The 27,491-nt window shown below is 33.9% G+C and overlaps 1 protein-coding gene across 2 annotated transcripts in view; it reads right to left on the bottom strand.

Moving 5' to 3' along the window:
- The window catches only part of DMD (dystrophin), a 1,192,425-nt gene that overhangs the window by 631,374 nt on the left and 533,560 nt on the right, over nucleotides 1-27,491 (bottom strand). For both annotated transcript variants that reach the window (XM_086608718.1, XM_086608727.1), the window contains 2 exons: nucleotides 15,922-16,116; nucleotides 3,793-3,965 (listed from right to left, as the gene is read on the bottom strand). In XM_086608718.1, the coding sequence (XP_086464844.1) occupies nucleotides 3,793-3,965; nucleotides 15,922-16,116 (368 nt within the window). The remainder of the gene's footprint in view (nucleotides 1-3,792; nucleotides 3,966-15,921; nucleotides 16,117-27,491) is intronic.

Here is a 27,491-nt window from a genome sequence, read left to right as displayed (position 1 = left end):
TCTAGGCTTCACTTAAAAAATTAGTCAGTTGAAGACTAGCGTTTCAATGAGTTTGTGAAAAGAGTAAAAATTTTAATTCATTCTAGGTTTCTAATAAAACTGAAAGAGTACACTAGGCTGATCACAGCATTTTTGCTTAAACTTTTTTAGTGAAATATTGCCTGTTATCTTGCAGTAAGTACAGTATAAACATTCAAATATATAGAACATGTTAAAGTAGCAATGTGAAACAACAAGGTTTTCAAATACTGTGGAACTGGACTTGTAAAGCTATTTGAGTATCTATAATCACAGTGAATTTCTGTCAAACTGGACTGTGTTCTGCCATAAACCAAACAGAAAATATGTTAAGATTTCTAATTAAAAGGAGCTCACTATAAAGTTAATTATAAAGTATCCAGATATGAATCAAGACTACTTCCAGGAAATCTATTTCACAGAAAATAATTCAACATGAATGTTTCTGTTGATTTCTATGACATGTAGAGTAAGCTCTCTGTTAGTAACTACAGGGGTAAGGAAAGTCGTTTTGTTCTTCCATCTCTCATGCTGATAGTTGACTTTGCATTTACTTAAATAATAATTTCCATGTTATTACAACCTTTTGACTTCCTAAAACCAATATTCAGAAATGAACATAGTATAATATAGTTGTTTCTGTAACCTTTCAAGCATCTACTCTGCCCTCATGAGATCTCACTTGGAGTATTGCGTCCAGTTCATAAGAAGGACATGGACCAGTTGGAGAGGGTCCAGAGGAGGGCCACAAAGATGATAAGAGGGCTGGAGCACCTTTCCTATGAGGACAGGCTGAAAGAGTTGGGGCTGTTCAGCCTGGAGAAGAGGAGGCTCCGGGGTGACCTTATAGTGGTCTTCCAGTACCTCAAGGGGGCCTACAAGAAAGATGGGGAGAGGCTGTTCAGAAGGGCCAGTTGTGATAGGACGAGGGGTAATGGTTTTAAAATAGAGGGAGGTAGATTCAGGTTGGATATTAGGAAAAAATTTTTTACCATGAGAGTTGTAGAACACTGGAACAGGTTGCCCAGAGAGGTGGTGGATGCTTCATCCCTGGAGACGTTCAAGGCCAGGTTGGACGAGGCCCTGAGCAAACTGATCTAGTTGGAGATATCCCTGTTCCTTGCAGAGGGGTTGGACTAGATGACCTTTGAAGGTCCCTTCCAGCCCTAACCATTCTATGATTCTATGATTCTATGGAATACTCACATTCACCTAGATACACTCGCTTCAAAACAAGACAGAGCTCCAGTAATAATTCCAAAACTGTCCTAAAACATCATCATCAATAGCATATCTCATAAACACAGCTTCACCCATGTCTCAAGGGCAGACTTACACTGATACTTTCACCCCTTACAGGCACAAACTGCTAGAAGCAAAATGCTAAAGGCCATATTGTCTTCCTTCATCTCCTCTCTAGCATTCTTGTGCAATCCAAATGCACCTCATAAAACTGCAGAAGCTATCGGGATCATTTCAGAGTTCAAATGAAACTCAGAAACAGTGACACAGTAAGACTGACACCACAAACAAAAGACTTAAAAGAAAGAGAAACGCGTGCGATTCCAGACAGCAGTCAAACTTATCATCACCTTGAGTTGCTGCCCATCATACTAAAAGAAAACGACTCCCTCAGGCAAATGCCAGCTGAAGTGTAATCATACATTACACTTCCCTAGTGCCTTTATCTGATGACCTCAAAATACTTGACAAACATTAATTCATTTCACCTCAGAATACTTTCTGCTGCTGGCTAAATATCACTAGTCTAAATAAGGGATAACTCAGTGGCAGTGCTGGTGGTCCAAGCTTTCTGCTAACACTAAATTATTCTCCTCGCTATGCACCAGCGGTAGAAAACACATATGGGGAGATTCTAAAGGTTTCTCAGAGCTTGGTCTACTATACCAGTGAGAATCTGGGCAAAGCCAGTCTCTGGGAGAAGCACAAACCTGGTATCCCCAGCTTTTATTATCTGCGTGAACAGCTTGGTTTCAGTATCTGCTTCTAACTTAGCCTTCAGTTTTGTACATGTCATCATGAGAAACAGAAGAATCTTTCTTACCACACCAGAATCAGGCTTACTATTTTTTAAAAAAGTACTGTGCTTGGGTAAATATGGAAACTTTAATAGAGTATAAATCTGTCTCAGTTTCTTACACTTTAAATGTTGAGACAAAACGGATGATGTGAAGATTATTGAATTATTTTTTTTACTGTAGTTTTCTCTGATTATTACTTTTTTAAACTTTCTCTCTCTCCAGCAAACTAAAATAAAAGCTAGTGACTGGCTGACAGTGGAAATAATATATCTGTATAAATCTGCAACATAACAGCTGTTGACCAATATTTCTAAACAAAGAAAACACAAAAGTTACTAAGGCTTGGATTGTAGGACAAAATCAATGCAGCTTAAGCCCATGGGAAGTATTCTTTTTCTTCTAATCACTGCTTACGTGTTTAGATTTGTATCTCTTCTTTTTATACAATGCAATAACTATTTGGACATTAATTTTTTCAGAATGACTATAATGGTTTTAAGAACAGTTTCTGAGATAAGAGAACATAAACATTTCTAAACATATGCGTAGTATAAAAAGGGATATTCTAGCAAATTTTGATCTATTGTCTTTTGGGGTAGCATATCAAATTAAATTTGTAATGTCAAGTTTTCAGCATTGTCTGAAGACCCAAATCTGTAAAATTCCTATGAATGGAAAATTTCAATGAATGGAACTAGTCATATACATAAGAAATTTCAGTATCAGATTAATAGTTTACATTCTCAGAATAATTATCAAGGACTTTTCTGTGGTACTTCAATAAATGCTTGAAGCTATGACTTTTTATTTAAGGCAACTTATTTGTTAACTCTTAAATTACTCGCATAAAAAAAAAAAAGTATATCTCATAAATCACAAAAATACGGAAATTTTTGTATCACTACCAGTAACATCTGATACATCATCTAACTAAAAAAATTAAGAGTAAGCATAATCCTAAGTATTTTATTGCGCAATTCTCCAAATTTTAAAAATCAGATCTCTACTACAAAATATAAATAAATCACTGTATTGCTAGTCTCTTCTATGTTACTAATATGAGCCATGTCTGAATTAACAAAATAGGTTTGGCTACATTATGCATCATAACAGGATTCCCAGATTACAAACAGCACAAATAACATACGAGGAGAAAAATAATAATAAGTATTATATGATATTGTAGGAGATAACACCTTTATTTATTATAATTTTAATGCCTCTCTATACTTCTCTTGATTGCCCTGCCTTGCTGTATAATGTCTAATATATAGACTCAAAAAAAGATTAAATTGGATTTAGAGTTGTTAATGATTCTAGCTGTGCTCCTTTGACAAAATGTGAGAACTGCTCCTCAAACTAGTAAATCCTCTGCAATTAAAAGGGATTTTACTGTGATACATTCACCACAGATTCAGGTTTTTAAATCACTTTTGTATAGGTACAAAAGTGTAAATTCTTAATGCTATCACAGGGTAAAGGTATGTAATTTATAATGACACAGGAATATGTATGTGATACCATGCCAGGTTTTGGTCTATTTTCAATTTTACAAAAATGCTGATAAATTAAATTACAATTCCCTATAAACATTCTATTCTTAGTTACAAGAAAATATCATGTGCAACTTTAAAAGGTATTTCCACAAAAAGAAGACTAAGAAACAATCACCAACAGTAAGCCAAATACTAATAGACGTCATCAGAAATAACAATTTTTAAAAGTTACTTACGCCTGTCGGTCCCTGTACATCTTGTTAACTTTCTCCCATTGGAAATTAAGCTGAGTTAGCTTTTCTTGTATATTTGCTGCTTCCCTTGGTGTAGCACTTTGCAAAGCCGGTATCTTCTTGTTGTGAATAATGTCTATACGACCCAGCAGTCTCCCCAGGCTATCTTTAATACTCTGTAATACCAAGATTTTAGAAAAGAAGAACAAAACATTGCTTAATTAATAGAAAAAATAATGTTCATAAGTGAAAGAAGAGGAAAATGGTAGTTAAACAGAATAGAATGAGATGGACTAGACTATTTTACATTCTGTGGTTCTGTGATTCTGTGATTTTAGTTGTGAAGGTCCTACAACAATCATCTAGTCCAACTGCCTGACCACTTCACGGCTGACCAAAAGTTAAAGCATGTTATTAAAGATTCTCCAAATGCCTCTTAAATACTGACATGGGGAACCAACTACCTCTCTAGGAAGCCTGTTGCAGTGTTTGACCACCCTCTCAGTAAAGAAACGTTTCCTAATGTCCAGTCTGAACCTCCTGTGGTGCAGCTTTGAACTATTCCCACGCATCCTATCTCTGGATACCAGCCAGAAGAGCTCAGCACCTCCCTCTCTACTTCGCCTCCTCAAGAAGCAGTAAAGAGCAATAAGGTCGCTCCTCAGACTCTTTTTCTCCAAACTAGAGAAGCCCAAAGTCCTTAGCTACTCCTCATAGGACATTCCTTCCAGCCCTTTTACCAGCTTTGTTGTCCTCCTCTGGATGCATTCAAGGACCTTCACATCCTTCTTAAATGGTGGGGCCCAGAACTGCACACGGTACTCAAGGTGAGGCCACACCAACGCTGAATACAGTGGGATAATCACCTCTTTTTGACTGGCTGGTTTGATGCATCCCAGGATGTGGTTTGCCCTCTTGGCTGCCAGGGCATGTTACTGACTCATTGAGCCCGCTGCCGACCAGCACCCCTAGATCCTTTTCTGCAGGGCTGCTCTCGAACCACTTCTCTCCCAGCTTGTATCTGTACCTGGCATTACTCTGTCCTAGGTGCAGATTCCATAATTTTGGCTTGTTAAATTTCATCCCATTAATCACTGTCCAATGCTTCAATCTATCTAGATCCCTCTGCAAGGCCTCCTGTCCCTCAAAGAGAGTCAACAATAGCTTTGACAATAATAATAGTTTTACAATAACAGGGTAATAATGACTGAATTTTCATCCTTTCTTTGAAGACTTAATAAACTGTATCTGATAAAGGTGTTGGTTGGACAGAAAGCAAAGCATTATTGACTTCAGTCACTCATTAATTCCTCTACGCCAAGTTTTCATTTATTTTAACCCCATTTCTTCTTAAAAAAGCAGAAAAAAGGTTCCATTTTAGTCTTATGTTTAAGTGTTCTTTAATTATTTTGCTGTTTATGCTTCTCCTTTATACTTGTTTCAGCAGATTTTAAACAGATATCAAAGTAATACCATGAAAAAAATAGTTTATCAGGTATCACTGATTTTGCTTTTTGCTGGATATTCACAACCCAATGTTTACCATTCTTCAAGTAGTCAGTTCATTGTTCTTTCAAAGAAAGACAAAATACTTCACAGTACACCTACCTAACTGCACAATGTCAGGTGTTGGAAGACCAAAGGAAAGAAAAAATGCATTTATTCTGGACTTTTAACATCTTTAAAATCTGTAAAAGCATTTAAAACTCTGTATGTTGTCAATGATCATTAATTATCCATTTATCAATCCATTCAGTTCCATGACTGAATTATACAGGTTTTCTTTTTGCTCCATAAAGCAATATATAAATATGCTGTTTATTTGTAGTCTGTGAACTAGGTAGTGTTCAACCTCTCTGTAATAAATGTTTTAGAATCATTTGAATGACCGAATTTGTTAGAAAACCCAATACTGAGGAAAGATATAAACCGTGTGCTGACTTAGGGGTAAAGCACTGAATCTAACAAGAAATAATTAGCAGAGACTTCCTCCTTATGAATCAAGACTGATGTAATGAAATCCTCAAGCAGAACACTTCTTGTCACATTTCAGTCTACTACCCAAAAAGGCATATACTGGTACTTCTGTGATGTCCTTGTTCTCTACCAGAAAGTCAACACAAATACTTTCTGAGTCAACGAAAAACTGTGATTACATAAGCTTACCGATCAGCTCCACGTTATGAGTATCAAAACCAGAGAAATAAATGCAGGTTTTGAAGGAAAAACATGCCTTTTATACAATTTAAACAGCTGTCGTCTCTTTACAGTCCTGGTAACATACATCATATGTAGCAGTACCAGAGAGGAAACGCAAGCAAAATGAATGTTTCTGAAATGCACTTAAACATTAATTCTTTACATTTTCATTTTCATTGCTTCTGGGTGGCTTCTACCATCCTCAGTGCAACAAGACACACGATACTGTGCTATTCTAGGGATTTTATTTTTCTCCCTGTGGCATTTGTGTTTGGAAGTAAAATGCTCCCTTTTCCAGACTAATCAAGACATCAACGTAAACCAAGAACATATCACAATTGGTGATTTCCTTCAGCCAAACAAAAATCCTTTACGCAGTGAAATCAAGTCCATTCTTTTGAAAAGCTATGGCCATGGTTCCTTACAATGGTGAACTTTGCACTATACCCCTTGCTGCCTGAATAAAATGCAGCCAGGCTTTAAAGAACTCAAATGTTTGGGACTGATGACTGCATCAATTTGATTTTAGTCTAAAGTAAGGCTTTCTTTCCCTAAAGTTTTTAATGTTAGGATTTTCTCCTTTTCTCTAATGAAAGGGTAACAACTATGAGATTTTGTGTGTTCAAAACAGTAATTGATGACGCAAACAAAGCTCACAAAAATTTGTACCGAACTAGACAAAGGATCTGATATACCACCGACCCACTATAAGCCTCAGATAATTCTTGAGATAGATATATTCAAATAGCAGTGTGAAAAAATAAAATCTCCTTACTCCATTCAGTGTCATAATATTTAGCCATTTCTTACCATTCCTGCTTTTTAATGAATTCTTAATACAGACATGCATGCATCTCACTGAAACTGCTGCACAGAGAAAGGAGTATTCTCTGGATAAAAATCTACAGCCATATTCAGCTTTTACCATGGAATCATAGAATCACACAATAGTTTGGTTTGGAAAGGGCCTTTAAAGGTCATCTAGTACAACCCGTCTGCAATGAGCAGCGACATCTTCGACTAGATCAAGTTCCTCAGAGCCCCGTCCAACCTGACTGGGAATGTTTCCAGCGATGGGTTGGAAGGGATCTTCAAAGACCATCTAGTCCAACCTCCTGCCATGGAAAGAGAGAAACTAAAACAGGTTGCTGAAAGTCCCATCCAGCCTGACCTTGAATGTGTCCAATGATGGGGCATCCATGACTTCTGTGGGCAACCTTTCTCCAATCATTTCTTTAAATTCTCTATGTTTCCAATATCACTACCTATAACTCTTCTACTGTGTTTCCATCTCTTGTTTCTTCTGAAACACATAAGCCTTAGAACTAATACTGAGAACTTGTAGCTCAGAACTAATTAGACGAACTGACCGAATAATCTTAGCCTCATTTAACACAAAAACATGCTTCAGTTGCTGCACACAACTCTGCAGCAACTTTATTCCAGAGATAAGGGAGAACGTTAATTTGACAGTTATGAGAAGTACAAATTGCTAGTTTGTGTGTGAGAGGCTCTTTCACACTACCAGCATTTTTGCAGGGATCAAAGGATGTTGTGTTATTTTGCAGTAAGAAGAAAAATAATGAGTAGCAGAAAGTCAAACAAACAAAAAAATTAAAATTGCCCTCTAACACTCTGACAGAGTCTGGTTAAGCCCTGTAGCTAGAATCCAATGTTTCTATTTCACCATGCATTAGATTTGCCTTTCCTTCACTTGTGGAGAGCAGGCATCAAATTTGAAGTAATACAGGAGAGATTTTGGAGGTTAAAATGTAGCAGAAATAGAAGAAAAAAGACTATTACCATGAGTGGACTCTTCCTTGATCTGTTGCCATTCTCGTCATGGCAAACAAATCTGTCTAAAGAGTCCCTCAGCCATTCTTTCACATGGATTAAGATAAACATGGGAAGTCAGCACTGAACATCTGTGTTTTATTTCCCCATGAGTGGTTGGGAATAAGAACGCTGCAGTTATTTAGGTGCGACAGAATTTCAGCCTACACGAACGCTATCCAATGGAGTTATTTAAAAAAAAAAAAAAGCTATGCTAAGCATTTAGAAGCATAATATTCCATCACACTCTTTTGCCTTCCCTGCATATCCACTAAAAATTAGGTCCCAGATATATACCTTGTGTTTTGTAGTACAAATGAAAAGTAGAGTTATCTTTTCTTAGTTTTAGCCGAAGACAGAAACACAGCTAGCCAATTCAATCTTGGAAAAAAAAAAAAAGTATGATAGAACATGTTTTCATCTATTTTAACTACAACTAGATTAAAAAAAGACTAGATAAAAAAAAAGATAACTTTGCTTGTTCAGTGTCCTAATTTGAAGGACAAGCATTTCATTTATATATTTTTCAAAAAAAAAATGTGTCTCTCTTGATTATTTTTGGTTAAACTTGGAAAACGATGGGTTTTTTTTTCACTATCCATGTTTCCTAGAATGGAATAAACAAGTTTCTTTAAATCTATACAAATGAAACAGAAGAAATGTAAGAAAAACAGACATTCAACAACGGAAATTTCAGTCCCATTGATTCAAATATACCATTGTTTTAAACGTTTGAGTTTTCATATATGGAATATCACACAGCTTCAGTAACAATTCAGAATGAAAAACAAATACCAAGTAATGCAAAATCTATTTCCTTTTGTAAACAATAAGTCAATCTTAATTTAAACAAACGTCCACTTGTGTCAGTGTTAGTAAAAAAATTTTGATGAATGACCTACTTTGTTATGACACCAATTATTCTTACCTCTCCAAAAATCTCATCAGTTTAGTATCTTCTTATGTAGGTCTTGTTTAGAATAGAATCATAGAATTGTTTAGGTTGAAAAAGACCTTTAACGACTTCAAGTCCAACCATTAATCTAGCACTACCAAGTCCAACACTAAATCATGCCCCGAAGAACCAGATATGTGTCTTTTAAATAGTTCTAGGGATGGTAAAGAAATTTTTCCTAATATTGAAACTAAACATCCCCTGGTGCAACTTGAGGCCATTTCCACTTGTCCTATCACTTGTTACTTGGTAGAAGAGACCAACACCTACCTTGCTACGACCTCCTTTCAGGTAGCTGTAGAAAGCAGTAAGGCCTCCCTTAAGCCTTCTTTCCTCCAGGCTAAACAACCTCAGTTCCCTCAGCCGTTCCTCATAAGACCTGTTCTGATGTGCGGTCTCACCAGTGTTGAGTACAGGGTGACAATCACCCGCCTAGTCCTGCTGGCCACACTACTTCTGACAAAAGCCAGGATGCTATTTGCCTTCTTGGCCACCTGGGCACACTGCTTGCTCATATTCAGCCAGCTGTTGACTAACACCCCCAGGTCCTTTTCCACCAGGCAACTTTCCAGTCACTCTTCCCCAAGTCTGTAGCGTTGCATGGGGTCATTGTGACCTAAGTGCATGGCTCTGACCTTTATTTTGTCCTCTCTGAATATTTTCTTATTATTTTGTATATTTTCAAAATATTTAATATTCTTTTAAAATTAAACATAATATACAGAAAAGCTGTACTACTTACTGAGAGTGTTCTATTCTGAAAGATTAGATTATAATTTTTTAACTTTTATTACAGATCAGCAGCTGCTTTCTGGATAAAAATGAACACTAGGAAAATATTTTGTAGGTATAATTCAGTCCACATGAACTGAATTATCTAAGACTCTTATGTGTAATTGAACTTATTCCTTTCACTATGCCTTATATTTTACATGTCTGCCACCATTTTCCTATCACTGTTCTACTCCATTTTTTAGCATTGCTGAAATTTTTTTGGATGTTCATTCCTGTTTCCTGGTTTTAATCAAACTAAATTGTCATTTTCAATTTGTTCCCATTTACTGCACACTCTATCCAAACATTTAATAACTGCTTCAAACAATAGTAGTTTCCATGTAGGTTTTAAGTGTTACCCTGCTAGTAACTTTCTTCTATGTTTATGAATTCTTCTGATTCCACTAATGGATTTTTTTTTTAAAAAAAAAAAAAACATCATTCACACTGTCTCATGTCTAGTTAATATGTTCTACAAGTCTATTGTAATAAATTTGATTTAAAAATCAGTATTTTAGAACCATGGTTATAACAGAGTGCACTGGTATATCATTGGTAGTACTAAAAAGAATTGACAGAGAGATAATGATAATTGTCCAAATAATTTTCTCCTTCAAATTACTTGAGAAATATTTTAAAAACAACAAGCACTTAAGACAAAATCTGAATGCCTCTTAAAGTAACAAGATGTGGTTGTCATTTTATAACCAATTAAAATTATTGTACTGTATTTAGTGCTTTGTAAAATAAAAGAATCAAGATCCTTATGAAAATGTGACATGAATGCTCTGAAATAATTGCATACAAAAAAATCCCACACAAAACAAAAGAAAAAAATATACTCTGATTTCCTAAAGCTCTAGGGTTGCAGACAATAAATATAATATTCTTTGCCAAAACCTGAAAAGGAATATTCCATAAAGCTGGTATTTTGAATCCATAGGTCCTGAGAAATGTGATTTACATTTAGCAGACAAAAGGAAATACTTATAAGTAAAACGAGAGTGGCAGAGGTCTTGTCTCTGGGATGGTTCACAATAAGGAACATGTTTCCTCTCTTGTCAGCAATCTATCATCTAGAGTGAAGGCTGGCTGGGTCTGTGTCATCGCTCAACAAACCTCTTTTGACTTTCCCAGCATAATGCCTCACAATCAACGTTCCTTACTCAGGTCTACCCAAACCTTGGGTTTATACACCCAGGCCAGGGATAATTAAAGTATTCAATGTTATTAATCTGAATATAAGAAATATCAGGGGATAAAAACATAAAATGGCTTCAAATCTTTCGACATTATATTCCTTGAATATAAAGGAGGAAGCATCTTCACAAAACCTCATCCATTACTCAAATTTTGCATATTTAAAGAACAGGGAAAATCGTAGCTACAATGTTAAAAGCTGCTAGGACACACTTAAGCACTCGAGTTAAGCAGCCTTCTTTTCAGTAGGTCTGAATATCAGCTCATCTCATCTACCCAAGGCATTTACTGTGATTGATATGCTTAAGTAATCAAATGAAGAGTAATATATGTGCCTACATGTATTGAAATTATATGAGTTTTTTACAAATTAGATCAATTGTCTAAATATTAAAAATAGATTAAATACTTCTATGCCTTCAGAATTAATGTGTTGTAGCCCTAAATGTTTAGAGTTAGTGGTCTATGAACAGGCGTATAATTCTGATTCATATGTCAGATTTTTGCTTTTGTTTAGAGCACAGCTGCTACAGACAAAGAAAGTTAACACAACTGACCTATAAATCCACAACTGGATGGTGCAAGAGTGTCCAAGAAAAAAAATTAAAAAAAAAATCATGTGTATATGTGGATGCACAAACCCATGTATCTCACATGCCTACCCCATCTCTCTCTTATGTTTAAAAGAATAGCTTGAAGTAGTTAGTTACCAATAATGCCTTGGGAGATTTTGTAACATGGTTAACAGAAGTGCACAAAGCTTTAATTTTTAGAAAAAAGGATAACAGGAAATCATTAGCAGCCGAAGTGACAGTGGCCTTTGGGGAATAATCCATCTCATTGCTCTCGAAAAGAAAAATCTGAGTGCTAGAGACTCGAACACCAGTTCATTTTCAGTACCTGGAATTTATCTTTATCTACGTTCTGTAAAAATTCAGTTCCTTGGCTATTTGTGTACAAATCAGCCACCAAACACTGCATTACTAACAGATCTAGTTGGAGAGTGCATTTGATTACACTCAGTTCTAAGTCATGGTTAATTGGGTTTTACTGAACTGCAGCAGCAAACCACTCTGACTATCACATTAGGTGATGTTGCTTGATAAGAATCACTTAAAACATGACAAAGACAGATTCCAGTGTGCAAAATTCAAAATATGCTTTTGGCAATCCAAACATATGTAGAATGATGCTTTATAATTATATGAATAGCAGATTTGTTATGGTATTTCATGCTTTTTGTACTAACGTTAAAAAACAGCAACAGCACAGTTGTTAGTAATCATGAATGGCAGGAAGAATTCCCCAAATTACTTATAATTTTAAAATATGTATAGAACTATGAGTTACAATGTCTGCTATGGGTGTTATTGGTGTAATAAACCATTTTGAAAGGTGATTCTGGCTGCCAGAATCACAGATGTGTAACGTTTACAATAAATATCCTGTATCCTGAAATAAGACACAGTAGAAAACTGTGTGTCAGTAGATGAAAGAAAATAATTACCAAACAAAGGGAAAAAGAAGAGGAAAAAAATAATCAAAGTGTGAAAATACCTATATTTAAAAAACAACAACAGCAAAAATACAATTTTTAATGAATTAAATAAAGATCCTACTGGAAATACACAAGATGAACTAGAAAAAGAGGTCCTAGATTGATTATGTATGCATATATAGGAAACCTCTTTTTCAATGAGCCAGATGGCTTTTCATATTAAAACTATTACACCATTGAAAAATATTATAGCTAAATGTATAATTATATTATACAATACAATATTCCTGCTAAAATTAAGAAGATTAAAGAAAAAAAAACAAAGAAAAAGAAATGCCTGATATGTATTCGCCCTACTACAGGCTTGCAGCATTAATTGTATAAAGCAAGTGAACTCAGAAAAAAAGTTTTGAATTCACAGTTAATATAATTAAGTAATGACCAAGCACAACTATGCCATGACTATGATGATTCTTAATGGGAAATAATACTAAACACTTTTTCACATATGACTATAAACACAAATTAAGAGTTCCTAAATTCCAGGTAGATTCTTTCATTTTAGCACACTCTTTTTGATATGTGTTAGCAAACAGAAATATGTTAGTTTTAATTCTCCCACCAAATAATGTGGAACTTGAGCAAGACAAGTAGCTTGCATGAGATAATCACCACACAGGAAAACTTTGGCGATGTATGAGCCATATAACTTTATTTTCTACAACCAGATTGAGTATGTGCAAATTTGTACATTCTTTTAATTTTCAGGAGCATTTGGAATATCTATTGCACGTAAGGATACTTAGTTAAATTCTGAGGGCTTTTTATCCCTACACTTAATCTTGTAAAGACATCCATTGTAATTACAATCAAGTCTATGTGGGGAACTCAAAGATACGAACTCCATCAATATAAACATCATCAAGAGCAGACAGAGGTACCATAATGTTTGTGCGTATAGCAGAATTTGTCCTATTTTGAAAATATATCATTAAGCCAAATTTACTAACCCTTCAACCTATGAACCATGATTTTCCATACAATAAATTGGAGTTTCATCTTTGGCGGAATTGTAATATTTAAATTGTTTGTTAAATGCGGTAAGTAAGTACAGTGATAAAAAAAAAACCCAGAGGTACTCTATGTCTTAATACTTAGAAAAGCTTGTAATAGGGTAAAGGAAACATTGCAATTGCTGACAATGTGATAAAGAGAGAAGACCTGCTTTATGTATCTGATTTTTCCACTCCTTAAAACTTGAAATGAAGAGAACAACATTCTTATGAGCCGGTTTCAGCAGATTTACTAAATGTGACCGTAAAACAATTGTAATTTATTAAATGTTAGAGGTTATCAAATTTTTGCTGCTATTTTACCTTCCTTTGCTATAAAAAGTCAGTCCTAAAATTATCTATGACAATTAGTAAAAGCAATTTTTAATGTGTATTTGATATTTATCCTACTGGATAATGAGCAATCAGGTTTAAGTCTTACTATACATATTTACTTTGGAGAAAAGCAGATACTACTGAAAGATTCTTGTAAATAAACTTTTTTTTCCCTTTAAGGATTAATTAAAATGGATTCTTTCTGAATAGGAGTGAAAAAAAAGTCACAAACTCAGTTTCAAAACACAGAGTTATTCATGGCAGTTCTGTAATTTGATTCATGCAAATCTGTCAGGGAAACAAATCAACCACGATTTAATTTCAAACCTTTCCCAACCAGCTGCTGAACAGTTTATGCACTACTTTTCTATTTTTACTGCAGGATAATGACAATGATGAATGCTTTTCCTTGGAAATAAATATTCATTAAGCAGGCTCAGATTAAAACTATACCCTTCCAAAAGCCCACGAATGTGCAAGATCCATTTTCCTCTTCTAAGAGATTTATTTGGGAGGAAGATGGAACTGTGCCCACAAATGCATCTCATAACAATTTAATAGTTCAGTTAAATTAAACCTATGGCAATACTTACTTGTAACTTCAGTAATCAATATTATTAAAGTTGGTGTCAAATCCAATAATACCAAATATACGTGGATGAACAACAGATTAGTTATGGATATAAATCAGATAAATATAGCCCAAACATAAAGCATTAAGAAGCACTAAAAGGAAATCAACTGCCAGTAAACTGCCTGAGGTAAGTCACTGGTTTTCTATCCGATCTAGTAATGAACATAAGTTCATAGAACAAGGACCAAGTGGTAGCTCATTCGCCATGATTTACATGGTCTATGACTTCTTTTGTGTAGAAGAATCATTCTATCAAAAGGGACTGTTTAAAACGAAGAATGACAATAACATTGGCATGTTGTGTGCTTCAGTGCTCAGAACCACTTTAATTTACTGGTACTAAATCAGAAGTGGTAAAAGGAATGGCTACAGTTATTTCACACAGTACTATTATCAGTTATATACTTCCTTTGCTCAAACACTTCATTGTTATGCTTCACTAGACATACTATGCTGCCTTGCTAGGAAAGTGGAAACGCCCTAATTTTCAAGAGCTAATAAACAATATCTATATGTGTGTGTGTTTATACAGATGTCTAAAATGTGTAAGATCTATGCATGTATAAGAGTTAAAAATAGATGTGAATTTATAAAACCTAATGACAGAACATGGATGAGGTTTTATTACATTTCCTCTGTTGTAGAGAGAAATAAATGGGCCTCTACAGAGGACAATTCAGAGCAGCTAGCCGGAGCCCCTGCCCTGGTTCTCCCTCTAAGATTCTTTCTTATAGCTGACTGTAGGCAAACTCCAGCATCTTTAGGCTAATGATTTCTTTTGTTAAAATATTTCTATCTCCAGAATAATCACAGACAAATGGAAATGTGTTTTTCTCTTCATGCTGGATGACAATTGAAATCCCTGTAATTATATACAGTATTTAAGCATGATTTTTTACAAGGCTTTCTTCACATAAACATTACTCTGCAAAAGCTGATAACTCATTCATCTACTTAGGCTTACAACTTTAATGTCATTCTCTTCTTATGTCAATTTAGTGTTGGAAAAATTTCACCAATTTCATAGGATTTCACTGTTTCAAGTGATGAAGAAACCAGACAGTGATATTTAAAGTCATATCAACAATAATAAATTTGTTTTATCTTAATGACATTATCTACCTACTGGAGAATATTTTCTGTTTAGTTAATTAAACTGTAATAATTGCACAGAGTACTGCTCCAATCACACTTCAAGCTTTTTTAGTCTAGCATGGAATGGAACAGTTAAATTGTATTTTTTGCTATTTTAATAAAAAATGTTTTTAAATCTAACACTGAAAAAAAGTTGCCAAGATTGGGTGTGGATAAAATTACTTACTAATTACTTCAAATTACAAACACATAAACAAAACTTTAACCACAAATTCACAACTTTAAATACATAACTGTCCCTCTCCATCCTTTCTCTCCCATTGAAGGATGTGCTTTGCAGATATTCCAAATACAGATGTAAACAGATAAAAATAAATGAACCCTTCTGTTTTGCACCTATGTACCTTCATATATAAATATGCATACACGCACACATCACAGAGAGGAGCTGAGCACCTATAAAATGAACATCTCTGAGAGTGAGCGCAGGCTTTCAATATACAGAAACCTCAAAATAACGGAAACCTATCATTGTAAGAAAAGCTTTCTATCTTACCTTGAGACACTCTTCTTGTTTGAAGAGATCCTCACAATCCTTAGCCTGTAGAACAGGAGAATTAAGGCGTTCTTCTACTTCAGACAAGGCTTGCAGAAGCTGAAGGATCTCTGCCAGGTATGTAGAAGGCACATGAGTGGTTTCCACAGTCATAGTTTCAGTCACCACAAATGTTGTATCTTCATGAACTGTTTGCTAGTATAGATATACAACAGAATGCTTCCTTTAGTTTCTTAACGCTACACGAACTTATAACAATGCAATTTCCATTTCACAACCTAGAAACAATTAAAAATAACTTCTAAGGACAAATTCAGGAAATATTTGAGGTTTCTGACATAGGTGACTCAAACTCAACTAGTGTGTTTGAAATGGCAGGTACTAAAACTAATTCATGCAAAAGTATACCAACTTTTCTTCTACTCTTCAAAGAAATGAAGATACAAAATGCAAGAGTACTCTGAGGTTACAGTGTTACTGAGATTTTAGTGCAGGCCCTTTCATTTTAAATCATCACCTCCTTCAGAATCTGTCCTTCATTATAAAAATTCCATGCATGCGAGGCTTAAAATATGAAATCATTTCAAGGTGTCAAGTAAAATAATGACTTGTGTAATAGACACAATTTCTTAAACAACATGCAACACAAAACAACTAGGTCAATGCAGCACTTTCAACACTATACTAAAACCTTTCTCTTTAAAGTAGAAAGTACAATTAGGAATATCACGATTTGAAAGGTCTTTAATGCATTCATATTTCTAAAAGAAATCTCAGCAACATACCTCTTCAGTAAATTAAGATTTTTAATTTTTTTTTTACCTGGACAAATATGAAATAGACAGTCTATTCTGAAAGCACATGCATACACCAAGTTTGAAGAAATCCCAGAATATTTTGATTCCAAGAAAAGAGAGAGTTGGTCTATGGTATTTGGAAAGATATTGTCATGTAAGATGACAAAATAGTGACTGTTTATACAAATTCTCTGCACTTCTGATTTTATATGTTTATGGATCATAGATAAAAAGTAACACCAAAAGTGTCCTTTGGAGCAGGGAGAAGTCTGATTGTTTCTTTTAACTGAACTCCAAATATATGATCACCTGCATCTCCATTAGAAAAGGGAAAAATTAAAAGATATAAATTATTTGTGATTTCATAAGCCTAAGATATTATTTATATGGGTTTTTGTTTGTTGTGTTTGTTTTTTTTTCATAGCATATAGGATTCCTAATGTGGCACCAAGATCCCATGTATTTGATTTCTGTCTTCTCAAAATTATAAACTTTACCTACTGAGGACCTCAAATAAATTTTACAAGAAATTACCGGTAAACTTTCTTTCAAAAATAATATTATTTAGATTCTCCAGTCCTAACACAGATAATCACAGATTTTGAAGTCATATATGTGATAGGGAATGGATCAATGGTCCTGAAGAAAACAATATCCTTAGTGAACTACACAGTATGTAAAAGAAAATAAGTATAAACATTATCTTGCACATACTACCTCAGCAAGTTGTCTCATTTTAACTTGTCTATTTGCCCTTTCCACCCTTTCATGACATGTTTTTCTCCGCAGTTACTGGGTTGACTCATCTGGTTATTTAATTTTCATTAGAATCTTAAAATATGTAGATACACTCTAGGACATTGCATGCATATCACATATAAAGCCCATAAAGTCATCTGCATACTTGTGTTATTCTGCTGCATTTCTTATATAAATTTAATTGTTTTGCTTGCACATTTCTCACTAAATGATTTTCTCAGTACATCTGCTAACATAGTATATGTTATATATAGTATATATAGTAGTATATATAGTATATAGAGTAGTGCCACATATATATATAGTAGTGCCAAAATTGGGTATCTTTCAAACACTACTACATAGAACTCATATAAAAGCACTTTTCAAGGCAAAATTAATTAAAATCTGAAGACAAGACTGAACTCTGCATGAGGTACATGGTTTAATAATTCCTCAAAATATGTGTAATATTTATCTAGCATCAATGCTAATGACTATATATTCATACTGCCCTTTACAGAAAACTTTACATTCATATGTCTCACAGCTGGGCAATTATTCATATAGTTCTACAGGAAACATAATTCAGGAGATTTCTAGTTGAAGCAAACCATTAATGTTTATATTATTAGTTAAAGTACTACAAACAGATAAATTAAAGAACTAATATTTGAAAGTAGAGGCCTACCAGAACCTGCCTTCATTTTTGGCAACATTATTTAATACGTTATTCTAAAAAAAAAAAGAAAAAAGAGTAATAATCCAAATTAATTAGTTCCTGAATGCTATTCAAAAAAATTGGAAATTTGATACAACTTTAGCAATCAAAGATTATATTTCTTCGCCTTAAAGTGAGTTTTTCAATAGTTCACTGGTGTTTCTTTCCTTCTATCTTTCCCTCGTTGACAGTAGTATAACAGAACCCAAGGCAGAAGTTGGCATCTTGCACTAAGGAACAGAGGATAGGCATATCCAGAAATGATGATTATAATCAGCAAAGAAAGGAAAAAATTTTTGGCTTCTCCCTATGTTCGCTGGAATTGCCATACTGTAGAAGATACAATGGGCAGAGTACTTCTCTATATCCCAGACAAGCATCTTTACTAGAAATGTATAGCTGAAACTGAATCATATGCTAACACTGTAATGAGAAAAAACTTTTAAAACCCAACAGATGGTAGCAGCTGGGAACCACTACTATTAAAAATAATTTTCATTCAATAAAAATATATGTCATTGCTAATGCCAAAATGGTTCAACAGAAGCTGAGCAGGTTGTAAGGATTGAAGATAAATCAGAAAATGGAAATTACAGTTTTAGATAATTGTTCAAGAATGGTTTTGAATAAGTTGAATCTAACAAAGTGGAAGAACACATTAGTTACTAGAAAATACTCAAAACCAAATAAAATTTAAAAATAATACATAATAAACTGTTAAGAATTATGGGGAAATGCTGGTGTAAATGGCCATTTCCTGTTGTTATTCTTGCAAAATACATGTTTATTGATATTAATTTATTTTGTCTTTTTATTTGATTTTCAGCGATATACTGATGGGTAAATTGTTTCTAGTCTCTGAAAAAACAATCTCTTTTGAGTAAGACTTAACATTTCATGCAGCCCTTTTCACCAAGTGTTATCATTACTAGAATAGTAAAAGGAATTTTCTTTCCCATCATTACATATTTTTAATTAAGGGATAAGATCTTTACATAAACATGACTACTTATACATGACAAAGTGATTTTATTGAGTGAAGTCCTAGCAGGTGCAACAGAAAGACAAGAAATACATCCATGAACTGGCCCTTACAGGGAAGACCAATAAGCAAAAAAACAAACATACACACACAACCAACCAACCAACCAACCAACCAAGTCCAACAAAAAAAAAACTACAGGGATAATGCAGGTTTTGCCTGCAAAATCTAATGTTCTCCCAAAGAGGTATCTGTGATGATTAATGCCTATGTCTAGATCAGTATTATCTGGTGATGTCAGAGCTAACTGGCCTTCAAGAATGCTGTTAATTTCCTTTTAGCTCTGGAAAATTCAATGTTAAAACATGTTTCACCCATCTCAGTATATCCATTTTCTTTCCTCTTTCTGCAGAGGGAAAAACCCCAACATTTCTTTCACTTTTCAACAGTTTACACTCAGAAAACCTCCAATCTTTTTGTATTAGGCCTTGACAACTGTTCCATTTTTGGTCCCTTTCTCACTGTAGGTCTCCAAACTCATAGCAACCTTAGTGCACTGTGATTTGAGTTAATAACTTCACACAAACAGAATATGTGGGAGGAGTAAAGCAGCAAAACACATCTATCGACACTGCTGTACCATGACACTGCTCCTAGCAGCATCCTAATGAGGAGCTCAGTAAAAACAAATAAACATGTGCCTTCTCCTGAAGTGTACTAATGTTTGAGAAAGTATTTACTAGCAGCTGTAAGATACGTGACAGTGTAAAAAGTCATTCACCACAGAGAAACAAACGTAGGTGTGCTGATAGAAAAAACGAAGCAGCTAGCAGGCACCTTCTGGGCAAAGGCAGACATATCTCAGAGACGACAGGAACTTTGGGAGAGTTTATTGCTTTCCAGAGCAAACTCTAAAATACATGATGTATGCTAGCCTATGGTTAGCATCAATACATCAGATAGAGAATTAAAACCACAAAAGTATGATCGAATGCTGCCAGAGATAAATAAAACCACTTCCAAGTACAAATTCGTATGTAAAGGAGCTTTTATTCACCCCTTCCTATGTCAACTGTGAATGACGTCTGCTAACACTCAGAAAAATAAATTCTGTGTCTACAGTATCATTAGCACATCTTACCTGCAAGTGTGCATATATGTAGAAGGTAGATCAAAAATTATACCAGCAACATGGAATTTTCATTTTGAGATTGGATGGTCTTAGTCAATCACCAAAAAGTTATCTGGCATAGACCAGTGTGAACTTACTTCCACTGTCTTATTTTTGACCTTCATAACTTGATTGATATTCAAAGGTTTTCTCCATAAGGAAAGGTCTGTTTCCTGTACTTTTAGGCTTAAATTATGGGACATCACCCAAAACCTCAGATATTCATGCTACACTCTGATGAACTCTGTATGATGGATTGGATAGATATCTGTGGCTGCTTGTGATACCTGTGGTTGCTCGGCTCAAAGACTTGGATGAATACTTATTCTACCTCCAATTTATTTATTTTTTTTCTTTGAATGTATTATTTTCACATTTAGATGAGAAAAAAGGAAAGATACAGACTAAAACTATAAAAATTAATTTTAAATATTAAACCCAGAGTAATTTATTATAGTTATTATTTTTCTTTCTTTTTTTTTTTTTTTTCACCCAGGAGGTAAATATATAGTTTAAAAACTGTGACAAAACATTTTGGTACTGCAGTCAACCCTCTGCGCCTCGAACACCCTCATGCCTTCAGAGCCCTCCAAGACGACAAATACAGTGGGTCAAGTGGTAAAATGAAGCGTTTTGGCAATCCCTTTTCCTTTTCCAGTTGCTTAACATTGCTTCTGTTTTATTCTGGCTTACATAATTGCCTCCAGATATGGACTGTCCTCAGGCTGAGGCATTGCTGCATACTAAACTTAGCTGCAGCTTATTTGAAAACTTAACCATTGCTCCTTACTGAAGACCTGCTAGAGTTCACACAAATAAGAGGCTAACATAGCTAGCACAAACTAAATTCTAGCAGTTCTGCTGTTATCTTTTAACCCTGACAACTTCCACTGGTATCTATTTAAGAAAAGACAAAAAAAAAAATCATTTCAACTAGAATGAGACTGGGACGTAAGATTCTCATTCTCTGTACTGTGTTTGATACAAATCAGCTCTTTCAGAAAATAAAAAGATACAGAGCACTGTGTATCTTATGCCATAGCTGCAATGTTACCATGTCCTGAAGAAAAACAAAATCCAGTGGCATTATAGTATAACTGACTAATTGGAACTACTGGGATTTAGAAATGGTCTCCTGTTTTTTTTTTAAAATATGTATATATGTTAATCACTTCTGATAAAGATGGCATATCTCAATCTTAATAATTCAAAATTGACTAGGAATTCTGTATGTCTCTGTCATGTGACTTTGAACAGATATTTGTAATACTATAAAAGAAATTACTAACAAAAAAAAGAGACTATACCTCATAGCCATTCAACAAACACTGCTCAGGCCATATACTGTTGCAAGCATTTTGGGGGGAAGGTGAGCCTTTAACTATCAGGGAGTCAAAAATATATAGCCATTCTCAGTATTAGAAATCATTAAATAAGCAAATACTTTGGTATTCATGTTACATTTTGGAATAAAAAAAAATCAGAATGAATTGGAAAATCTGTATCAGTCTGGTTTTCAACAAATATTTTAAAATTCTATTTAGAATATTATAAGGGTTGATCTGGAAAACATTTTTGTAATATAATTATGTCCCTTTCCTTCCAGCAGACAAAATGTATTTGGAAGTTTTTAGATACTAACTATAGAATACATAAATCTATAGAGTTGTTAACCATCTCTTATATTCATCTTGTAATATTTTTCACAACTGAAAAAAATACATACAAATATTATAAAGGAAATGTCATACTTAAGAAAGTATCTAGTTGACACTTTAGAAGACAAACAGTCCTATATCCTTGTAACCATGATGTGCAGTTGTGACAGTGTCTATTGATTCTGTTAAACCAGCAAATTCACCTGCACAGCAGGAAGTACCCAAAAGAATAGAATTAAATTTGAGATTATTTTTTACTCAAAATAAATTTTCAAAATCATCTTCCTCGGACAGTGGTAAGGTATGGAGAAGAAACAATGTGTACAGTGGCAGAACAAGCTTCTATATGATATGATTAAAGGCTGCTTTCTAGGATCAGACTTCGGTCACTGCCAACTTATTCAATGGCTGATTTGTTAAGACTACAGAAATGCTGTAACCTTAGACAGCGTTTATGCATGAAGTTTTAAGGTTATTTTGAAAAATAATGGGTAATTCTACTGACTGATTAGCAAGGCACCAATTAATGTTAAATAAAGCACAGATATGTTAGAATACAGTTCATCTGATGTCTGTGACTAAATTGACTAAATCATTTTGAAATTGATTGTTGATTTGTGATGCTAACTTTCCAGGTATTTATGTAAACTACATTTCTTAGTGCTTTGCCAAGATAATTTAGAAAAAAATCTAAAAATACCATTAAAATACCACATAAGTGTTGAATGCTAACAGCTTCAAAGAGCAAGGTCCTAAATCTTAAACGTTGACACCTTCCAGAAATGTTAAAAGGCACTATCTAATTTTTTTTCCACCTCTATTTCTTAAAATAATCTACATTTACAGAGATACAATCATACAGAATAACAATAGGGTTTGTCACTTAAGCTGATTTTGTTACTCCAAGACACAGATTTTTTTTTAAATAATGTGAAAGAAATTGCTGTCAATCCCAGTTTTCAAAACTAACTATAAACTAATATACATATATAGATATTCAGCCCCTCACACTGTAAATATACAAATTTACTTCCTTCTGCACCTTTATGTATATATTCAGAAGAATATACGCAAAAAAATAGTGACTCCGACATCCTTAATTGTAGACAGGAGATGAACATCATCTCTTCAAAAGATAGTCACTTAGGGCCAGACAAATCTACACCAGGTCTTTTCCCTTGTTATTTAATTCAATATTATAGCCAAGTAATTTTGACACCAAATTCATCACTATATAATTTATTATGCTAATAAATTACGCTATCCTATATGAGAGAGAATAAGATGGTAATTAGTTGCCTTGTTTCCCAAATAGCTAGGTAATTACAAGGAATAAAATACTATACTAGTATAATGTTTAATTTTGACCAAAGAAAATGGAAAGGAGAGACAACTGGGTGCTATGTCACACATGATTATTTAACCAAAGGCTGTTAAGTCTTGTTTCCATCTCAACCATATAGAGAAGAGTAAGAAAAGCCTGTTGTGTGGCTAAGACTACATTCTTCTAACTGCTTCATATAATTTAAAGACAGCACCCAAAATCAGCCTTAATCTAAGTTGCAGCAAGAGTTTTCATTCCTATGTGATGAGAAAAGATGTTGAGTTTCACTTTTAAAATAGGGAATGCAATTCAGATCACTTCACTAAAGTTTATAATGATGAAAAATTTACAGAAAAGGGAAAACTGTAAATTTTTTACCTACAAGACAGGATTTTTTAAATTCATTCTATTAAATTACTGTTGATTTGCAGTGACGTTAGTAAATATTGTACAGAACTAATAAGGAAATACAAGAGAAGACAAATATGCTTTAGAAGGAAGAACTCAAAACACTGTAGTAAACTGGTCCACACCACTATACACATTCATTTTAGACACAAAGAAGGCAAAGTGTGTTTTAAAATGCATTTATAAAACTAGATCCTCTTCAGCTATACCAAAGATTTAATGTTAATCTTCAGTGTACTTCTCATATCTAGCTTCTCTTAATTCAGACAAAAAGCTAAAATATTTGAAATACAATTCAATTATTTGGAATAAATATTGTAACAGCAATTTCCAGGTTGACAGATGCTAGAAAATGGGTGTAAATATTCAGCTGCGATTCTCTTCCCAAAGATTCTCATCCATCCTCACCTCTTTTGCAGAATAGAGTCAAAAACTCCCAGTCTTTAGCTGTGCACTGTAAAACTATTTGTTTAAAAAGCTGCCACTGTAAATGTCAGAAAAGTTAAATGGTGTCACAGGATCACCTCTGTCCTGTCCTTAAGAGACCCAAAGTGCACAGGTGAAACAGATATTAATCTATCACGTATAGCTCCTTGTTCAGTAAGTACTTCCCCATTTTGCTTTTCTAATGCCTTTTCTCTCTTTTATTCATCCTCTCTCCCACTCATCCTAGGAACAATGAAGAATTAGTTTGCCCCTTCTTCTCGGCAGCCATCACTTGATTATTTACTCAAAGAAGTATTTAAGTAAGGACAAGAGAAGAAAACCACTTCATTCCAGTGCTGCAGATTGTGAAAACTGTGGAAAACAATGATTGGAAACAATGGTAGCACATTACCACAGAAGTATCCATGTTATTTACATGTAGGCAGAAGATTAGGACACCAAGTCCTGTGTTTATCTAACTGTGATAGATCTAATTACTATTTGAATTATATTTTTAAAAAAATCTTTATATATAAACATATTTTAAAAGTTGAAAAAAAGTTTAAATTTCATTAAATGAACTAAACAGAGTTCTACAGGGAAATATTAACTGGAAATTGCAACATGCCCTTAAAAGACTAAACTTAAAGAAACTTGAATTTCAGATGTAAACTTGATCAGTCCTTAATCTGGTTCCAGAAGTTGATCACATACTCTCTCACCTGAAGTGATCACCCAGTTAGAAGACAGGTATTTTGAATTTCTGAATGTTTTACAGAATCTTAACCAAAACAATGTCTTTTATATAGAAAACCAAAGATTATGATATTTATTTGCTACTAAGTACTAAGAGTACTTGTATTTTATCCATATTGCAGATAACTGTTGAACTGCTCAGAACTGAATCACTTACCTTATGAAAATAAATATATGTTTTTTATGGCTATTTTCCTTATTCATTCTCTTTCAACACATAGTCTAATTGGTATGAAAAAGACAGTCTTTCCTGATGTTTTTAATTTGATCAACTTTATTATTTTTCCCAGTACGGACAAAATCCAGGCTCAAATATTTCAGTAGCAAAATGACTATAAATTTCAATAGAATGTTTGTGAATGTCATCAGTGAAGTTACTGAAATAAACTTGGTAAGCTGATTTTTTTTGCTTGTATAGGTATATGATTTTGACAGCTGTTAACAGGTTGCAAGAAAAATATTCCTCTTGTCCTAAAAACACTCTGGCTTACTATTTACATCACAGTTCAGCATATGCAAAGGTAGAATGAATGTTGGATAGCTTGATAAAATATGGTAATAGGACATATGAAATAAGAATTTATAGAGTAGGATCTGCACCTGTGTTCATCTAGAAAATGTTTTCTCATGATAAAGGCCTTCAGGACTCTCTATGCACAGAGTAATTTCAGTCAGCTCAATAAAATCTAAACTGAGTCATGACATAAATAGATTGCTGAAATGAAAGCACAGGAAAAAAAAAACACAAACAAACCACTTGTATAAAACAGGTATTAACTAAAGCTAATTTAATTAAATATAATCAATATATCAATAACTGGTTTTGATCCTGATTTGAATGAAACTATCTGAATCTAGCTTTTTCTTTGCAGCAGATAACTATTTTCATCACCTTGGTACAGTGACATAAACGATTGCAGAAAAATAGTAACGGAAGATTGAGGTTTAGACTGTAGCAAAGGGGATTGATAACTTTTCTGAAAATACTATGTGACTGTCAAGGCTTAACAATTTTAGATTCTGCAGAGATAATCTATAAATAAATGTCCCTTGACCTCTCTAACATTCCAATTTTTATAGAAATGCATTTCTTTTTGAGAAAAAACCCACGTAATTTTAATATGCAAAAATTGCATACTGCTCTAGGATTAAACTTTAATGGCTCGTTTTTTGAAGAGTATCTTAAGCTTCCATGAATTTCAGCGGGATTTAGTGGTTAATCATCATTTTAAAACATGATGGTAAAATATTTCACTGTTTCATAAGTTACTAGAATTTCACAACTGAATTCGCTACCGACTGATTTCAAACGGAAATTTTTAACAGAAATGAAGTAGAACGCTAAACTTTTCTTAATGCAGGAATCTGAAATCTGCCTCACTGAAAAACTAAACTTTCTGCCCACTGTTTATGTTGTCACATATGAATTAAGACACTGGATGGGAGAAGAAACTTGTAAGACAACAGGAACTCCAAAACCTTTTCCCCACGCAGTGTCATTTTAAGGTTTGTGCAGTTGTATTTATGTATTTGTGTGCCATGTTTAATCTGTTATTGCAATAAACTCACCTTTTCCCCTATAGAATGTCTCACATTTCTCTGACAATTTTCACGTAAAGAGATGACCACTATACCAAATTGAATAATGTCTCAAAATTGGCATTAAACAGAACATGCAGTGTTTGAAGTAACAGAACTACGTCATACCTTATTATCAAAAGTGGTGACAGAAAGTTTCTTTTTTATATATATACACCCATGTATATTTGTCAATTAGTTGCTGGATATTTACTGCTACATATTCGTGAGGCAATCAGAATTTTATGAGAATCTACCACGCTAGGGAGAATACATTCTTATATGGTTATGGTTCCTACATCCTTCTGACAGGCCTTCCCAGCAACTATTGGGGAAAAGTAAAATCCAGGGGATCATGATGATTCTAATTTTACACTTCGATATCAGAAATATTTTAGCTCCAACAAAGATAAGAAATGTAATTCTGTCATTAAGTCACATACTTAAAGGTCTTCTTCAATGCAGTCTTTCTATGTTTATTCAATGAATTATAATGAATTGCAAGATATACAGTACAACTAAATCCTCATTGATTTATAGTAACAACTTTCAATTGTTAAATAAGTCCGTTATTCAATACATCATCAATGATAAATAAAAAATGCAGTAGTTTTCTATTTCTTTTGCTTTAAAAATAAATTCCTTTTTATATTTTTATCATATGGTTTTATTCAGTTGTTGGTTAACATACAAAATCTCTGTGAAAGTTATTTTTGCTGGTATATGCATGTGTTCAAGCGAATAGTTTGAATTTTCATTTTTCTTTTCCATTTTAAATTTTTGCACAAACAATTAATTAATCCTCACAACATCCCTGTGAGGTAGGTACTTAGGCTGTATTAAAAAAGCAAAAAAAGGATCCAGAGAAATTCACTGATTCAGTAAAGCCAAAACTAAGACAGTAACAAGGCAGTTGTACTTCTCGCTCTGATTTGAGCCATGAAAATACACTGCCTCTCACCATTTTCAGTAGCTTCCGTAAAACTCCTAAAATACTTCGTATGAGTGTCA

Source organism: Tauraco erythrolophus, chromosome 1, assembly GCF_009769465.1.
Source record: "Tauraco erythrolophus isolate bTauEry1 chromosome 1, bTauEry1.pri, whole genome shotgun sequence".
Taxonomy (NCBI): domain Eukaryota; kingdom Metazoa; phylum Chordata; class Aves; order Musophagiformes; family Musophagidae; genus Tauraco; species Tauraco erythrolophus.
This window is presented reverse-complemented; position numbering and strand designations above follow the sequence as displayed.